The sequence below is a fragment of the Falco punctatus genome, assembly GCF_963210335.1.
Source record: "Falco punctatus genome assembly, chromosome: 1".
Lineage (NCBI taxonomy): Eukaryota > Metazoa > Chordata > Aves > Falconiformes > Falconidae > Falco > Falco punctatus.
The window spans coordinates 124249026-124269075 of record NC_137580.1 but is presented as its reverse complement, the minus strand read 5'-3'; the positions used below and the strand labels follow the sequence as shown (position 1 = coordinate 124269075).

Below are 20050 nucleotides of genomic sequence, written 5' to 3'. Positions count from 1 at the left end.
ATTGTGTAGGCAGGCTGGAATCAGCCAGTGCAGTCTGGTGCTATTTCAGCCCGCTCCCAGGATGAGCCATGCCATAAGAAAGATATCTAAGAGAAATATCTGTTGATAAGTAGACCAGGTCCACATCCCCACATCTCTATTTGCCAAACCCTGTAACTTGTGTTACCGTGCCAGGCTTTAAAAATCTTTACTACAGAGTAATAAATGTTTGTGGACTACGGAAGGTTTGCTTTGAAGATGTCATTTTCTCCAGCAGCCTTTTGTTGGTTGAATACACGGTTCACACATATTGTGTTTCCACCTACACGGCTGGAGAAGCCCTGCAGTCAAGGCCGTTCCAGGAGCAGGGAAGGCGGCTGCGTTCCAGGAACTCACTGGAACTGGAACAAAGAACAACCCTTGGAAAGTCTACACAGTCCTATGCACAGACTGTTTTACAGATGCCCTGTGTTTGGAGGACGTTAGACACTTGTTTTTATCTTTATCTTCTTTTTTTTTTCTTTTCTTCTCTCCAGTAGAGCCCCAGACTTTTGAGCACAGGCTCTTCCTCCCAGGCAGTCTGCCTCGTAACTTCTGGGTATCTCCCCAGCCCTGCCTTTCTAAGCGCTACTTTCTCCTCCACATAAAAGCCCCTGTGCTCTTTGGAGAGTAAAACATCTTTGAAATGCAACAGCAAACTGTAACCATCACAGCAGCCTTAAAAAAGCTAATTTTCATTTTCTCATATCATAGTTATACACATTGTCTGCCCTATCTTATTAGCTGTGTAGGCTTATGTCAGTGTTACTTAACACTTACTACTAAGAGTGTTTCCCCTGTACCTTTCTAATTGCCTAAGACCCCACTCAGTGTTATTACTCCTGCCTCTTCAGTTAAAGTAGTGAATTTTATGGCTTGTTTTTAATTCTTTTTTGCTGTTTTTCCAGTGCAAAATTAGCATAGTCCACCTCATTAACGGAAACTGATAGCATAGCTATATAAGGCTTTATATTTATTATGATTATGCATTTACGGAGTCTTTAATTCTGTAATTTGGAGACTGGGAGATGTAAGGTGGCACCCCTTCTAGGGCTAAAAGAAGAATAAAAAAGACTTCATGCAGCAAAGTGTCTTCTGGAGGGAAAGCAAGACACCAAGGACAACAATGAGAATGTAGGAAAAAGTAAAGAACCAAACTTTTAAACCTGCCGGATAAAACTGGCCTGCAGTTCAGAGGACTAGACAAGCACTAGTTCTAGTCTTTTATAAAACTTGTAAGTATGATTTTGCTGCTGGCCACGGTAAGTTCTTCAATGTGTTGAGACATGAAAAGTCAAGAAAAATGCCAGAGTGCAGAGTTTGCTGCAGGAAAAAAAAAAAAAAAAAAAGAAAAAAAGAAAAGAAAAAGATGACTCAATTCTTTGTCTCACAAAGCATGTCAAAGATATTATAAAGTACTTACAGATGCTCAGCCACTTGCATCGCCTCATTGGCCAAACATCTGAAACCCTGTAGTTCCGACGAGAAGGTACTACGCTTCAGACAATGAAATCATTTCTGTGGCCACAGAAAAAGAGATGATTTTGCAAAGGGGAGAGGACTTTCTGAAACCTGAGTTTCAGTTGCGATCAATACCTACCTAACCTTTACACAAAAGTCAGCCTGTTGGTATTACCATTTCTAATGAACGTGTCCCATACAGCCTTTTCAAGACAACCGTGGAATGGAACCAAGAGGCAGAGCATGAGCAACAGTTGCACAACTCGGGGCTAAACCCTCGTTTCATTAACAGGCAGAACCGGGGTGAAGCTAATATTCATATAAACAAAGAGTGTGGAAAAACAGGTGCCTCAGAGTTTGGACCTCATGTAAAAGAAGGAGGAAAACCGTAAAAGACCTGCCGATTTCATTTACCCATCCTTTTGGAAGACATGACTTCCTTTGCTGATCAAACAGAATATAGGAAATTATGAGCAAGATAATGTTATTTGCCTGGCAAATTTCCAGGGCTGCTTTACAGTGCTAAGGTACAAACATTGGTGCCTTGTAATTCCCTGCTAATAAAAGACACTGCAGAGTTATTAGTCTTATTACAGACTAAAGTCATCGACGAAGAGAGAGAAACCCATGAAAAATGACTCCACGTATTTAACATCAAGCTGGTCCCTTAAAACTGTTTATCGCTCCATGCCAACTGGTCTATCGTGGTAACGTTTAGCCACAAAAGCCATCAGATGGATTTGAGATCCCTCTGGAGAACTCTGTGACACAGACATCTCTGAAGATCTTCAGTGACTGACAGAATCTGGCACGTCTGTGGCGATCGAACCATCGCACACAGTAATGCATGTTCTGACCAGACGTCTTGTAAGACATGAGTCAACGTCAGCTTCAACAGCGAAATGCTGACCTCCTTTTGACAGGCACTGTTAGCTGAAAAAAATCCAAAACAACCAAACAAACCCCCTACACCTTCTGTCAAGTTCACACAAAAATTAGAATACTTTAAAAAGCTTATTAAAAATGTAGGTCTTCTTGACAAAAGTTCATTATGCAGCTATTCAACAGCAGTCTAGACTGCAACAGCTAACCCTACTGCACCAATGTATGGCGGAGAAGAGAGCAAGTCAGGACTCGGCAAAAAGTCCTTGAAATAAAGTGTCTTCACTTTAAGTTTTAGATTTTCATTTTTCTTTCACTGTATTAAAAGCTTTCGAGGCCTTTGTTTCCTAATTAATGTCCTCTGCTATCAGTGACGCATGGCCATAGCCTTCTGAACAAGCAGTCATTACAGTCTTTCTGCTGTAAAAACAAAGAAAATGCCGAACATGTAAATTGTTCCCGCTTTATTCGCCAAGGCTTGGAGACTTGTCAGCAGCCTTAACAAAAAGGTGACGAACGGAACTGGCCCAGCTTTCCGAAAAGGGTCTGATGAGACCCCGAGCGTACCGGTTAGATGGGGGCTCAGCACTTCCAGTATCCCTGCAACCACACAGCACTGCACGGTCCTGTTGCTGGCCGGATCCTGAAACTCTTCTCGCCAAAGGGCTGATGCACCAACAGAGGTGTGGACGCGGAGCTTAGGAGCCCAGGGTTCATCTCCATCTTTGCCACAAACGGACAAAGTCAAGACTTTACCCTCCAGCGTCTCATTTGTAAGACAAGACCAAAAATGCTGCTTCGCTGAACCCTCGGTCAGGTCAGTGCAGGCTGTGTGCTCTCCGACACCTCTCCTCCCTTGATAAGCACTAACAAGGACATCTAAACCACTGACAGTTAGCTCTGCTTAGACCCCTACATCAACAAATTAGAATGATTCATTAGAATGATTTGTTATAATTGCATTGAGAAATTTCACTGTGTTGAGAAAACCCTCAGTCCAACCTTTGATTAGAGAAAATTATCTTGTGCTCCAAGATACAACGGCATCTAACAAATACATGACGATGCTGAGAACACCCAGGGCCCACACAGTGCCAGATAATTTAGAACCAGAAGTTTTGCCCTTTGTTCTGCTGTGACCATAAAATACAATTTTGACTTTTTTTCCCTCTCAACGTTTTTAAACCTAACAAAGAAAACAACTGCTTCAAAATTTTTCATATGAAGAGGAACATTATTATATGACATTCTTTCCTAGAAATCTTTTAAGTCTTATTTATTAACAGAATTAATCTGATCATAAGCTGGCTGACACACAAAGTGTTGAAATATGTCATCTTCAAACCCTGTTTTGCTAATGAAATTTTGGTGTTAATTCAGGGGATAGAACAGAATCCTAGAATCTGTAATATGAGCCAAAGAACAAATGTGGTTCCTCTGGCAAAAAAGCATAATTTTCTCCCTTTTCTGTTGTGGGTTTGTCACTGCATGCTCTCCATCATCCATTTCTTTCCAGAATCTACTTTTTGATGTGGAGTCCCCACTTGGCCATGAGCTTCTACATTAAAACGCTCTGAACATGTTTTGCAGTTCCAAACCCAGAAACTGTTTTGAACTTTCAATCTCAGAATCCAAAAGGATTTCATTTAAATAAAAAATTAAAAAAAAAAAAAAAAAAAGAAAAAAGAAAAAAAAGGGGAAAAAAAATCACCTAAGGCTGGGGTTTCATAAATAACCTCCAGGTATCTCTACAATGCAATCAGCTTCATGCCAGTGCCAAGCCCCGCCAGCCACCAGGTCGGTAAATCCTCTGGCCGTTTGACTGTACTGAGCTCCGGGTTGTTGCGGCTAGATTGCTATCTAGCAATGAATGCGAGTTCAAAATGAATTGCTAGGGATGCAAGAAAGCTAGTTTAAATTTAGCCTTTATAAGTTTACACAACACTTCAATGACCAAGGTAGCTCCTGCGCAGGCATTCTCAGGAGCTCGGCACCCAGACCCTTACTGGAAGGTGCCTTCTGAAATCCCAGTCTAAAGCATCACAACTGGGTTAACAGACATGGCAATTTCAGCAGCTTTTCCAAGCATCTGCAGGGCATTCATATAATTGTGCTCTCCACTAATCCTATGGTCTAAACCAATGATTCCTGATCTTTGAAGTGTAAGCACAGCATGGGAGAGGCATGGCACAGAGGCCAGGTGAGCTGTGCTGGGTTTTCCCCGTGCCAGGCCAGCCCAGCGTCCTTGCACTCTGCTCCAAAGAACGCAAATCCTGTGAAGTTCAAAGCAAAGGTATCTCCGCGGCACTGACAGGCTTTGGGGATCGCTTTCCACGCCAGCGCTGTCGTAACCCCAGCGGGCTCGAACCCAACAGCAGCGAAAAGGCAGCGCAGGAGTCGCTCGGTTGCCAGACCCCTGCTCCATCGCGCTTGGCTGTTCGACGTCGCGATTCCACGGCATCCCGACTGGTTGCCTTACAAGCCACAAGAAAAGAATGCGATGAGCCACAATTTTATCCCGATTTTACGACTCTGCCAGCACAAAGTTTGACTTGCCCTTAGGCCAGACAAATCACGGTGTAACATGAAACGCCAAGTCCCTGAAGCCTTTGCCTCAAACTGACCCAACCTGAGGCCACCTGAAGCCAAAAAGGGTTGCTCAGATTGGGATTTTGGGCTGTCAAAAGAAGCGAAATGTTCTTAGAAGTTTCATTTACTCTTTTATACTAATGTTTAAGATATTATTTAAAACACCTAATCAAGATTAAGGAAATGAATGCAATCATGAAATAATAATAATTTAGAAATCTTTACCTAGCAAAGAGAGTCAGGAATTTGAATTAACATCAAAATCAGGTATTATGGCATCCGCATCTGGATATCACTTTACTGACTAAATCCAAAAGTTCTCTGAGAGCCAGTTGGCTTCTGTAAAGACGCATTTCTCCCTTTGAAAGGAAATAATAATTGGAAGGTCTTACAGGAAGTCACCCGAGAGCATAGAAAGGAAATTGCAACCTGTTCCTCAACGTTCGTTTAAACCAACATTATATTTAGCAAATGCCCACTTTTTAACGATAGTCTTTTTAATAGCTTATACTATATTAAGTCTTCCCAAAGGCCTATGCTATACTAGGAATTGCTTTGTTTTTAGAGGTTTCTTCATCATCTCTCAAGGTCTTCAGCTTGCCCTAGGTTAGATGTTGTTCCCCATCTCCAGAGCACCTATGATTCCACTTTCACCCAAACCAATTTTTTTTTTGCCCCGGGCTAATAAAAAGCAAAGTATTTCTGCATATGCTCATCTAGAAGTTTGTGTGATCCTTCAAAATACCAAGTGATCAAATACTAAACCCAGCTCTTTCTGTTTCCAGAAGTATACACAGCAGTTTACCTTCCCAAGAACTGTTTGGGTATCTGGCTTTCAGCAAGTTTCCATTAAATCAGTGGTTTCAAAGGAAGATTTTTTTAAAGAAGTACAATATTAATGATATTAAACAAAGTTCAAGAACTCCATGCAGAACAGCTCCTGCAATTTCTTCCCCAAGTTGACCAAATCTTACAGAACACATGCTCACAGTACCCGTACAAAAAGCTCTCTGGGACACCTGCTCAGAAACCCCGTGCAGAATCCGTCTGTGGGTTTTATGTATTCCATTACATCGTGAGGTAATAACATAAAAATTAAGTTTATAATAGCTGAACACAGATTTACATGGAGAAGGATTTCATACAACCTATAATCATTAGTGTTCAACACCGAACCATACCAACAGCTGAACTATTTCCACTGAAAGTAACTGAGTTTAAGTGAAGCTACAAATGCAACGGTAGTATTTGCACCCAGGTGCTCAGAAAAAAAAAACCTGGTAAACTGTCTAAAACATGTTTTTCAAACATATAACTCAAAAAAGTAAGCATGATAACTGGAATTACAGCATGTATCTGACTACACGGAAGACTGTCCCACTGTCTCCAGGTCTCTGTATCTAGGTGGCCACTGCAAAAGCGGAGAACTACAAACAGGACATTTTCCTAAAGTGGCAAAATCCACCTATACCCCTCAGGAATGTGATTTTTTGAATGCTGTTTGTAGAGCCTAGTGATAACGCAAACTCCCTCTGGTGATTCTGTTTGGATAGCAGATTATAGCCAACATGATAACAGTTATAGCTTTGACAGAAGAGACTACGGAATGATCAGAAAGAAATTTCTGCTCCTCAACACACAGAGAAATAAAGGCAGATATTTTCCTTAAGAAAAAAAATAATCATTAAACAATTTACGAAAGAAAGGAAAAAGAACACTCCACAGATGATAAGATAGTAATGTCAACCTAATTTCATTATGCAAATCATTCAATATAGAGCACAACATTAACTGTACCATAATTGAACATCAGATAGTTCTAACATGTAAAAGCTCCCATGGTTTCTTTACAGCACAAGTTAGACAAACCGTAGGAGTTCATGTTTTTCATGAGTTTCTAGATTTAACAATGTAATTCTTTGTTTGGTCCTAGTAGAGGGCTTTATGAAGAAAAAAAAAAAAAAGGAATTTCCTTCTTCTATACAACTTTTAATGAAGTGTTTTCGTTGTCAACCCTAGCAGATTACAGAGTTTGAAAAATTTTCCATTGCTCTTTACTACTCTGAAAGGAAAAATGTTTGGAAAATAATTCTGCTTGCTTCTGCAGGTGGGATTCTCTGCAGCCGCTTTGAATCAAGGTGTCAAAGCAGCAAGGAGCAGAGTCCAAATGGCCAGAACACATAATCAATCAAAGCTGCTTTGAAAAAGGCCAGAGAACGCAACTCTGATGCAAAATGTATGGAAATCTAATCCAACAAAAAAAGTTACGAATAATAAATACTTTATCCCATTTGTATTCAGCACAGATTTTGCATCTAGTTTGCAATGGAACCTAAGAACATACTTTCCTTCATTGCATCCTTAAACATGCAAGTTGAGTGTTTTGTGAAAACCAGGCTAAAGCCCGTGCTGTCCTGTGCCGCTGGCTCTCAGGTGGTGCAGCTCAGCTCTCCTACTTCTCAGCTTTTTTTTTTTTTCACCCCAAGTACTGAAAGCACTGTATAAAGGTGCTGAAAAATGTTAAAATATCTAAGTCACCAGTAAAAGAAAGAAAACAGGAAAGTTTTAAGTATTTGACTGAAGGGGATGGATTAGACTCGCCAAAAGCCAACATGTAATGCAGACGCCTGATCAGCTAGAGGAGAGCGCCTGAGACATCAGACACGTCAAAGTCAAGGTCCAGCGAACGGAACCAGCGAGCACTGTGCGAACAGGAACGATAACTGCATTCATCTGCCCACTGCAGAACTTTTAATTACACTCCAACAGCCAGCAGCACGGGTGACTGTGCTCCCCAGATTACCTTGATCGCTCGGTCATTATCCGTTATCAGCTGCTGCTTCGTATCTTCAAACTTCTGTACAACTTCCTGCAGCTGCTGCTGGGCGGTGAGCTGCTGCCGGCTGCTCTCCTCCACCAGGGACGCAACCGTTGTCTTAAGCTCAGCTATGATCTGCGAAGAAAACAGCACGCTCAGTCTCTCTTCAGTAAAAGGCACGTGTGTTGCATGTTTTTATGTGCGGTACAAGGCATGGCATTGGCAAACTCTGCTGTGCAAGCTGAATATTTTAAAATTAAAATATTACATGCTAGCAAGCATGAAATTCCACGCGACAAAAAGGAAGAGAGTAAGGCTGCGAACGACAAAAATTGCTGAACACAAAATATTTGGAAGGGTTCTCTGCTATGACATTCCAAAATATTTACTCATGAGAACAAAGCACATCTGTGATCTTCAAAATCAAGCACGTTCCCAGTCTCTCACTGCACCGAAACCAGTAGTGCAAATATACAGCGTGATGATGGTGGTGTGTGTTTTCTAGAAGGACACTTTATAGCTTGATACTGCAGAGAAGAAAACACCCAAATTTACATACTGGGCTGAAATTTAAACTTGACGGTGAAGTTTCTGAGCTGCTGAAAGGAGCGCATTCTCCTCAGCAGGACAGCGGGGGCCTCATTCAGTGCCCAGGACCCTTAAACCATTCACTCCTGATTTGTTGAAATGGACTTGTTTCACCTTTTTTATCACTGTGGAAAGTCATAATTAAACCTGATCCTTTAGGCATATTTACAGAATTTTATGCCGACATGTCATCACCCACCAAAGCTCTTAAACATATGGGAGAGTCGCTGACTTTAATATATATATTCAAGCTTAAGGTTAAGCTGCTGCAGCAGCATAATACAACCTAAATCTAAAAACACTTTAGCACATAGGCAGCTCAGGGAGGGACGACCAGAGTGCTCAGCCTTGGGTGTTTGCAAGGCCTCCTCCTTGCCACAGACACGATACTCAGGCCACAGTTCTTTAGGAAAAAAACATTTTGAAACAACTACTAACAGGACAGGAGTAACTACATAGTAAGGAATGTGCTCAAGTGAAGGTACTAGAATCATGGGGGAAGGGGTAAAGAAGATTAAAACTCTACTGTAAATTTACTGCTCTGATTTACACCCTGAAAACCCCAGAAAGTAACGCAGATGATGAGTAACACCTAGACAGATATTTCTGCATTTCTATTCTAAAAACAAATACATACTAAAAAAGATAACACCGCCAATCAAGAGGGAGGCAGTTTGCTCTTAATGAGATCAATGGGCCAAAGTTTAGAGATTAGCTGGATAGGTGCGACTCTTGAGGCAGAATTAAGCAATATCACTGGCTTAGCAATTTAGGTCATCATTTAGATGACACAGTTCACACAAATTCAGCTTTGCTAGGTGTGTAACACCTGCAGCGAGAAAGCAGGAGAAAGCAATGGATCAAACTGTTGAGATAGCATCTTGAAGCTGTGCCAACCTATACCACTTCGTGTATGTTTCATTTTGACCCTTTTAAAAAAGAAAACAAAGTAACAAACTATTTAAGGTACCACAAAAATGAGATTTAAAGCTTTTACTGGGTTAAGACTCTGGACTAGCATAGGAGTTTGAAATGCATGCAAGGAAATTTCAGCATGAATCGATGGAGAAAGATCTGCTTTGTGCAGTACTTTTCAGAGAAAAAAAATAATCTGTTTACTTTGTATAAACTTCAGAGGAAATTTCTTGAAATATCTTCTCTGTGTGGGTGTTAAAAGCGAATGTTCCAAGAGGCCACAGAGAGTAAGATTAGACAGATGTTGTCAGCAACATGACCACAAGAAAAGTTGCAATTGACCTATTATTAATACTGAACTACAAAAAAAAAAAACCAAAAAAACAAAGAAAAGAAAAAAGAAAAAAAATAAACCCACCAACCAAAAAACAACCACCAACAAAAATCTATGTTCAAGTAACTTTAGGGATTTGATTCAAACCCACAAAAGTAAAGAAATTCAGACATTAGGGCGAAACTGCTGTATTGTGCCAAACAGCCCTGACATATGATGTCTGTGTTGTGCCTGCCACAGAAAGCGCGGAGCCGTGCCAGTCCTGGTCACTGGGTCCAGCTCTCCCCAGTAAAGAGAACAGCACATTAGCTGCAGCAATGCCTAGCTTAAAAAAAAAAAAAAAAAAAAAAAAAAAAAAAAGTCTAAAAATGTTTCCATTCTACAAGCCAATAAATTTCAGTCTGACAAAATTTATTATGACGTTTAGGTTACAAGGTTATTACATTGTACTACACTACCTAGGTGTTCCCACTGTAACAATTAAAGCAATTTCCCTTATCCCTTGTTTAAAAATTCAGAAATCCTTAAACTATTCCGTCTGTCTTTAACCAAGGGACCAAGACCCGTTTCTGTACTGGCAGCATGCTATGGCTGGCACCGAGAGGCTGACGTCTGATTGCACTCACCAGGCACGACAGGAACAGAAACGACAGTGACAAAAGGCAAACCCGTCAGCAATGACAGGGTCTCCTCCTCAAGACCTGGCATGCATTAAACCTTCCTGCTTGGGCTTTATCGATATTCTGCTATGCCGGTTCACAGGGCAAGACAAAAAAAAACAACAAAAAAAAGTAGGGTTTGGTGGTGGTGGTTCTTTCTTTCTTGCTAAATAAGGCTCTCACCAAATGACTAAAAGGGCATTTAGGAGAGCGTGTGCTCTGACCTCCCACTGAACCATGGAATGGGGGAGGTTGGAAGGGACCAGCTCCATGCAGGGTCACCCAGAGCTGGTTGCTCAGGGTCCTGTCCAGTCAGGTTTTACATATCTCTAAGGATGGAGACCCCACAACCTCTCTATGCAAATAAATGTGCAAAAAGCACATTAGGTTTTAGAAATATAATGTAAAAACGTATTTAGCAACGATTCTGATAAATGCAGCCTCCCAGAAATGTAGTGTGTAAAAGCGGTAGTCCAATAAATTTCACTGGCACAACTGAAGTCACAATTTTGGACAACTGTTACAGAGAGTGAGGCCCAAAGGTAGCTGAAAAGCTGAAATCTAGAGTTTTAAAATATTTTAAAGTGTTGGTGAAACAGTAAAGTTTGCAGTTTCTTGTTACCGTCTCACTGATGGCTCCCGCCTAGCTTAGAGGCTTCCAAACCATTCTTCGTAGTGTTTTCATTGATTTTAAAAGAGTATTATTAGACTATCGCTACAATTGCTGAAAATGCACTTTGCGAGCGAAAGGCAGGCGTTCTGCTGCGGTTGGGAGGAATGAGAAGAATGACACCTCCACGTAAATCCTCGTGGCAATTTTCTTATTATTAAAAGCTTAACTTCTGGTTGCATCTCCATCGTTTTTCACACTTCAGTACTACCTGTCACTCAAACTGAAGGCTGAAATATGTAAAAATCATCCCGTCTTATCATTTTAAAGCATACATGTGAATTTAAGACACATTTTCCTCTTCCATGTTCAAAAGACCACTCCGAAGAACAAAAACTCAAGTCGAAACCAGTTTGCTTTCAGGACGCTGACATTCTCCAAAGTGTTATTTTGGGCAGAGATGCTGAACTGGCTAGGAGCGACAACATGCCGCAGGCAGCGTGGGGACGGCTGTCCTGCCGTCAGCGGGCGGGCAAACACCATCCCAACACAGAACACAAGCCCTGGTGGTGCAACTGCTCCTGATTTTAGGAGCCGTGCTGGCTGACAGGGCACCTCACCTTCCCCTCCGCTGACAGAGGGAGGATTCAGTCCTCCTGGCTGCTCAGGAGATTAAAAAGTAGATGAAAAAGATTAAACTTGGAACTCCAAAAAACCCCACCCATTGCTTCTAGACAGCTCAGTGCTCTGTGTTTTTTGAGAAGTTAAAAACCTCCAAGACAGACACTAGATGTTTGATTTGGGACGTGGTTATGACTTCTCTTGATCATCAAGACCCACACTTAAAAGCAGAAATAATTACACTTTTCATCAAGTTTCCAAATCAAATGGATTCACCTGAGGTTCCTCTCTTCTCGCTACCTACCTGCGAGGATTTAGCCAGCTTCTGACTGTACTCCTTCTCAGTCTGCTTCAGCCGGCTGTTTGCCTGAAACACACACAAAAGGCGACCAGATTAGCTCAGCTGAAGAACGTGTACAGACACTTTGCCACCGACCCCTCCGCTTGGCACCTCATCCACATGCCTATCGCCGAGCGGCTGGGACCCGCGCCAGCCCCAACGCCCTTTTGTGGCAGCCAAAAAACCGCAAGGGCTTGCCTTTGATCTCCAGCCAACTATTCATCACTTAAAAGAGGGGAGAAATTGTACCTCTGCTGCCAATTATTAGAAAAACATAAAGACCTCTGCGGATTAAAAAAAAATAATAAAAAAATAAAAGAGAGCGAGTGAGTGTGTGTGTGTGGCAGGGGAAGGAGGCAATCCACACACAAGTTTTCCAGGGTGATTTTGTTTCTGAACAGAGGGAAAAGGCAAGGAGAAAGCCCCAGGCACAGGCTGCCGGGGTGCAACGTGACACAGAGGACACAATGCCACCTCTCAGCTTGGTGTCTGCAACTGCCTTTTGTCCCAGTGCACGTCCCTTCCTAGCTAAAGGTGGTGACCACACTGAAAATCCACCCAAGGTGCAGATGAACCCACCAGGGGCTCTTGGAACATACAGCCCTCTCCTCCTCCTCGTGTTTTTTTGTTGTTTGGTTTTTTTTTTTTCCACAATCAAAGATAAAGAATAAAATAAAGGGAAAACAAGGCTGCTTTGTCATATTGGAATTCAATAAGCACATATTTCTATACCGCTGGGGTAAAAGATCTCTTAAGTTTTTTTCCACAAATAATAAATAATTCGGTAACAATAATAGTAATAATAAAAAAGTAGATTCAATTTAACTTCAGGACACAACTGTGATTTCTTTGCATTTCTTGCAAAGTGCCACAGTATTGTACTGATAGCCCAGCTGCAAAACACTGTCCTCAGATGAACTGCTAAGCACTCGCGTGTTCTTGGCTCTAAAATTTGAGGACAGGTGTCTAAGAAAAATATTTTCTTAGGGGGACAGAATATTATGAAACCGGGTCCTGAAGCAAATTTAAGCTGATTAAATTTTCAAAACCTATCTGACCTCGTGTTCAAATCTTTGATCTGTCACCCTTGGTTTTACGGCACAGCACCCAGCACACGCGCGCTCCTTCAGCTGCCCGTGTGCCAGCGGGCGTTTTGGGGGACCACAGGAGCCTCCAGACCCTGCTTGGATCCAGCTGCAAGACTGAAACTCCATTTCTGCAAACACCAGGGATTTCAGTCAAGCAAACAGTCTCATTGATTTTACTGGACTCTAAATTTAGGAGCTTCAAGTTGCAGAGAGTGCTTGTGAATCACCACCAAGCGCGAGGGCTCCGATCGCCTTATACAATCCAGGCAGCTACGCACAGTGCAGCTTAATATAAGTATATTACAGCCAGTTAAAAATAATCTTGACGTTTACACGATACTGCAATTTAAGATCTTGAAAACCTTCCAAGATTATGAATTTTAAATATTAAATTTTAATTTTAATAAAAAAATAAATTTTAAAATTCCAAGATCATGAAACATACAGAGGTGTCTATTTCATCTGTTCGTTAGTACTAAGAAACGTACCAAAAACATTAATTGAAACCACTTATCGAGTTTGTGCATACTTTGTGAGAACACATGTTTTGGTCATTTTTTCTTATAAATAATGGCGCTACATACTGGCACATCCAAGAATGCTAGAGCAGCAGACAAATTAAAATTCCTCTTCTACATTTATCATTTGAATTGTGCCACATACACCACAAGGGCATACCGTGGGGCTGCGTAAATACAAAGCGGGCAGTAACACAGCAGCAGCGGTGCCAGGCATGCTGCATTGCTCTTTGTACTCAGGCTGACCCATGTTAACACTCTTTCCACTGTACTGTCGTCTAGTTTCAGATTACATTTTACCACCCCTGCATATCATAAAGTGACTGAAGCTGCCAGTTTATCTTTAGGGGAAAAAAAGTGAAAAATAAATTACAGTAATAGTATAAATTACTGTTACTCCCAGAAAGGGAGCGATACTAGCCAGCAAGGCACTGCAAAGAAGATCACATTACAGCTGCTCTCACTCAACTTGCCTGGGGTAAAAGTCTTCATCTTTCATAGAAGCAGCTTTATAACCTCCTGAACCCATAGAATAAATCCCAATAAATAATAAAAAAACCACTCATAACTTCCATAAACAAATTAGAACTTGTTTATTCACACTGAGTAGGACCAGGATGACCTCTGATAGATGTGACAGAGGCGATCCAAAAGAAAGATATGCTGAATTTCAGCATTTCATTCCTAACTGAAGGCAGAAAAAGTATATCCTACCAGTTTATTTAAAGGCAATTATAAAATCTTATTTTATAAATGGCTTTAAAAAATTCCCATTAGCAAAATGTTTACAAGTCGTCTCCCAGTCATCAACAAACCACAATTTCTCACATTTCCTTGCCGTCCCAAACACCCTCAACTGAGAGGTCTGATTTTTTGGAAGTACTGAGCTACCAAACCTTCCACTGGAGGTGGCAAACACACATTTAGGCCGGCTCTAGCTGTCCAAAAGTGGCGATCTCGACCTTGTGGCACTAAAAGCTACAGTCACCCGCTGATTTCAAGCTTTTCTCTCCAGGTCTGTAACACCTTGCAGGTCTGGCATCGTCACGGCTGCGCACGTAGCACCAGCGGAGCTCTGCAGAAGGCAGCTTCTACATGTTATAGCACACTGGAAAGATCTGAAAAAGGTCTAATTCATGGTGATGTGTGGCAACACTCTTTTCCATTGTTGCCTTTTACTGCAGAAATAGAAAATTTCTCCCTTTTGAAAACCTACAACTAAACTAACGTAATACCTCTGAACTAGAGGCTGTCGCTGTGCAGCCTAGGGAGGAGAAACCTGCCTCCCAGGGGCACATACAGCATCGTGGCACACAAAAAAATACCTTTTTACTTTTTTATTTTTAAGGAACAACTTACAGCAAAGTAAATACACATAGCTGTGTACAGCGAGCATCGCAGCGAGTCTCTATGACACCTCTCTTCACCAAGGAGAAGGCTCACACCGGCACGGTGCTCACGAGCAGCTGCCTGGGCTCCTTCTTTTCTAAGAGGCTGCTCGTCTCACACATTGTACAAAGCCAAAGCCGCTTCTGTATTATTTTAAGGGCATTCCCTCCCTTTCAGGTTACATGCTCTTTCAGAAACATAATGAATAAGAAGCTAACTGGAAGGTGAACGCTCGGAGGGTCAGCCAGTATTCATTAAAGTCTAACTCTTTTTTTATAGCAATGGGCAGCGCTGCAAATATAGTTAATGGTCTTAAACTAGTTTTCCGTGTGTGAGAGGTAGCTGGTGAAATTCACACTTAGCAAAAGCTTGTCAGAAATATCAATTGTAATATCCATTTTTATAATGAAAAGGTTTAAATTGGGTAAGCCATAGAGGAATTCCACCGATTCAAAAATTAACTTCTGTTTAGTTTCACACAGTTAATACATATTTTAGCTAAAATTATCTGATTATGACAATTTTATGTGCAGTTATTTTATATTGCATGAGGACTTTTGCATTAAAAAGATTATGTCCTTGTTACAGTTAATTGGCTTTAAAAACCAACTATAATTCTACAAGCCTTAAAGCATCATATTGTGGTTGCTGAGCAAAATGGCAATGACTTAAACAAAACATTTCACATAAAAATTAAAAATGGTATTAGCACTGCAGATGTGGGATCTGAATTAATAGATGCTATTCTAACACCACTTGATTTTCATTTTTTCCTTTCATGAAATGGAACAGCATTACTAAGAATAGAAGAGCCAAGGATCTATGATGGGACCAGAACGCAAAAGCATACCACATCCTACCCTATTTATAAAGTCATTACTTTTTTTTTTTAATAATTAAATTTTAAAAATAAACTTTAAAAAAAGACTTTTTAAGGTGCAAGATGTATTAGAGGGGACTTCTAGGTCCAGTTGATGGAACGCGTGCCCTGAACAGCCCTGGGGGCTCTCACCGCTACGACCACATCTTGGTGTCATGAGTAGCTCCAGCTGCACGATGGAGTTGGCAGGCACAGGGACAACTTCATCCCCCATCAACATCCATGAAGGTGTTTAGGATGTCTTGAATGTTTATCAAAAATGCAGCTGTTAAGAATTTTCTGGAACAGTATGGATCTGTCCACAGGGACATGGTTTAGCGGTGGACTGGCGATGTTAGGTTTACAGTTGGACTTGATCTTAACTTTTCCCAACCTAAATGATTTGCTATCTTCCAGTTTTGGAAGGGTGATTTTGGGATGGTAAGTGAGACTTCAATTAATGCTACAAAACTAATGGGAAAATGAATTCCTGCAACCCAAATGCGGATAGATCTGTAAGAGTTAAGGATCATTGTGAAATGCTGTTCATCTCTATATGAATTACAGTTTTGTGACAGATTCCACAGTGTTTCAAATTGATTTCAATCTCCCCAACACATAAATAAAAAAACCGTCACAAACATAAATCTCAAACCACCGGGTTATCTCTCTCTCCACCCATATTCTCTAATAGAAAAGCAGATTTAAAGAAACTTGTTTAGGGCACTAGCTATGAAAGAATCATTTTTCAAAATGCCTGCAACTAGCTAAATGATGGCCATACATAAGTTGATCCTCCATAATTAGTTAGATAAAAGTGTAAGCAAAGTAAAAAAAAGAGGGGAAAAAAAAAAAAAAAAGGGAAAAAATCAAAGGGTGGGGGAAGGAGAAGAAAGAAAACTTGCTCCAGGGAAGAAGCAACTGTTCTCTGATGTGCAGCAAAGAATTTAACATCAAAGAACTAATGTAAATGGGGCCCATTTACCTTAAAAAACAACACACCACACCACATTCTGGAATATTTCTATTTAAGTTTGACAGCATTATGCTTTGTACCAAAATTCAAGATTGTGTAATTTGACAGATGTCAAAAGAAAATGACCTTCAGAATGGCTAACTGTAGCAATTTTTGTTACCAAGTATGTTAAACCACTCTGTACAGTATCTGTTTAAACTTCAGAGATTACCAGATCACCTTTTAAGTTCATCTGATTGTACATAAAAATTTCATTTCCACCTCAAAGCCTGAAACGTGGGTTTTCCTTATGTGCCTCTAATACCACCAGTGGGTGACTTCCTACGCCACTACTCTTCTTTGTACTGCTCTCCCTGCCAGCCAGACACCAAATGGAAAGCTGAACCTCTGCCTAACAGTGAAAATAGCATACCAGCTCAAGCATGTCATTTGAGCCACCCAAAAGACTATTAAAAATAGTTGAATATCCAAAATGATGTTAACAGAATAATTAGTCAAGTACCAAATGACTTCAAGGGCTTTGAAAATGAATGATAGAAATCCCCAAATCCTATTAATATTCTGTTTTATATTACACTTTTGTAGGTCTATAAATCTTTTTCTTTTTTAAATTTTTTAAAAAAATGTATCTTTAGAACCCTCTCATTCATGTGCTAAGTACTTTTCATTGGGGAAAAAAACCAAGAATGAATAGAAATGAATTTGACACTCCACCTGTATGGAGAATTCCTTTTCTGCAGGCCACTGCAGTTCTGTGCTAATGGGGGCTCACTGAAAAACTGCTCGTGCAATTTGTGCCTTAGGAAAACTCCGACTTCCAGTCTTTTCATTTAAATCGACGGCGTGTTTCTAATCATTCTGAAATGATGTAGAGAAATTAAGTACCGAAATTTGACTCTTCCAAAAATTCTTCTACCGGACTCCAACTTCACGGTGTCTGATACCAAAGTTATACCATCCTTACACCAGTATGCAATTACTAGCTTCATCTAAAGGGATTTATCAAGCATCTAAATATTTCCCAGCATCGCCAATACAGATTTCTATTCAACATTGCAGCGAGCCAGGCCCTTATTTAAAACAAACTGCATGATTTGGCCTAAAATACAAGCCCTGGATACAAGACAAGGTTTTAAAACTAGATGGATAGTCTAAGTTTGCCACGTGAAGTCGTTTGATACGTTAACTATACTTTATACAAGGTAGTACCGACGCATGCATCAGGCATTTAAAGCACCGACAGTGAATTACAGTTTAATGTGAGGATGGACTAAGACATTTTGCCAAAAAAGTGCGGAGGCAGGTGGCTTTCACATTATGGCACGATTCCTTCTTTTGCTCAACACTCAAATAAGATGAACCGAGTAAACCCAGTGAAGATGTTGAGACTGCGACACTCCCCATTTTTGGGTACTGAAGCCTAGTTTTCCCACGGCTCCGTGCCTAAATCCGGTACAGCACAAATACACGTCTGGATTACCATCGTCAATATTTCCTGGTTTTATTCTGTTCTGTCCAACTAAATTAAGACGGTTATTTACAGTGGGTTTAAGACGTTCTATCAAAAGGGGCGGTGTTTTCTTTTGCAGAGCCTTAACAAATACAACATGCACCCAACGGGAACTGTTTGAGCTTTTACAAGCTGCCTTTATTCATCAGAAATACCGGGCACCTCTGCTGCACAGGCACCTCGCTTGCTCATGTGCACTCCGTCTCTCTCTCCCACTCCAAGATAAAGGAGTTTACAGAACTGCTTGTATCACTCAGGCCCAGATGTTTCTGGTACCCAAACAGCTAAACACCCAGTAAAGTCACGGAGGGATAGGCTGCTAAACATCTTTGAAGATGCAAGTCAAGGCTAAAGTTTCCTCCACAAACAGAAGGCAACAGTACCGAGATGTGACGCTGATCCGTGATTTGAATCAGTTAAAGACCACTTAACATGAAACGGGAGATTTCTGAGATCTATGCACTTCATCATTATATATCAGCTGAGTTTACACGCCTCGATTTTTGCCAAGGAGAGGCTATAAGGCTCTTGAAAGGACTACAAAAGGATGAAAATGCCATTTGTATTTTTTAGATTCTCGATTGCTGTTTTAAGTTGAATTTTGCGGCAATAACAAGCAAGTGTTAGGAAGATGATGACTAGAAAAAAATGCTACATATGTATCATTTTGAGATACGACCTCTTTTTGTTAAATAGAAGGAAAACTAGAAACAAAAGGACAGGCTCGGTATTACTCAGTTAACTTGTATTACTAACTTACATCATTCGATGAGAGCCCAACAAAAGCTAAGCTTCTCCAGTTGGAAAGACAAACACTGAAAATACAACAAAATCCCCTAACAAATCTATGATCTGAAGCAATCACTGTTCCTTAGCAAGATTATGCTGGATTACTGTTTGTAGTTTTAAATACAACAAAGCTTCTCAAAAAGGACGACGACTTCACGGAGCCAGAAAGCATTACTGTACCGATGAGTAACTGTGCGCAAGTCCAGCAAAGTCCCAATTAAAAAGAGAATGGAATATATTGCTCAATCATGAAAGCAATTAAAAACATAAATAAGACATTGCAAGACTCTTAACATTCCCAATGTTTAATTATTTATCCATTCTCCATCCTGCAGCTGTAGGTCAGAATTAACTCCTCTGAAATAAAATACAGGAGAACTCTTTTGGGGATTTGTACCTTATTCATTTTCGAGCAAACACTCAAATTCATTTCAAATTCACACAAGAACTGCAACAGTTTCACCTAAATCAGATTTTCTACAAGTTAAACACCCCTCCTACACTCAGATGTGATTGTGAAACTACTTTGATCTCTGTTCCCAAATTTATTGCTCTGTGTAATCCATGACAAAATATAATGTGATTTACTGTATCTCTATATGACAGCCCAGCAGCTGACAGAACTTAATAATTTAGCATAAGAAAAAAACCTTCTGGCACCAAAATATACAAATCATAATTGAGGCACTTTAGTATCACATTACAATGAAGCATATGCAGACTGATCATAAGAACTTCAAAACAATTAGAATTCTTTCTCACTCATTTAATGAAGGTGGGTTTTACTCCGTGACATGTTCTGCAGCTGTAAGCAAGTCGTTTTGGAACACTTTTGTTTCTTCACATTAAAGACTCTGAAGGACTAACAACACCGTTTTGCCCCTTCCCTATTTCCCAAACACTCCTTTTCCCCTCCAAAAAGCAGAAGGAAAAAAAAAAAGCCACCTGCAGCTTTTCTCTATTATAAAGATATGAAGAAAGAGCAAGTAAGTGTAAACAATGTCCTCAAATTGTGCCAGAATTTAAATATGCAATAAAGATGGTTTATATTAGTTTTGTCTTGATAACTGAGCATTTTTTCTAAAG

The 20050-nt window shown here is 40.5% G+C and overlaps 1 protein-coding gene across 4 annotated transcripts in view; it reads right to left on the bottom strand.

Moving 5' to 3' along the window:
* Positions 1–20050, bottom strand: part of CEP112 (centrosomal protein 112) — a 175826-nt gene that overhangs the window by 34630 nt on the left and 121146 nt on the right. For all 4 annotated transcript variants that reach the window (XM_080388260.1, XM_080388261.1, XM_080388262.1 and 1 more), the window contains 2 exons: positions 11800–11862; positions 7754–7903 (listed from right to left, as the gene is read on the bottom strand). In XM_080388260.1, the coding sequence (XP_080244386.1) occupies positions 7754–7903; positions 11800–11862 (213 nt within the window). The remainder of the gene's footprint in view (positions 1–7753; positions 7904–11799; positions 11863–20050) is intronic.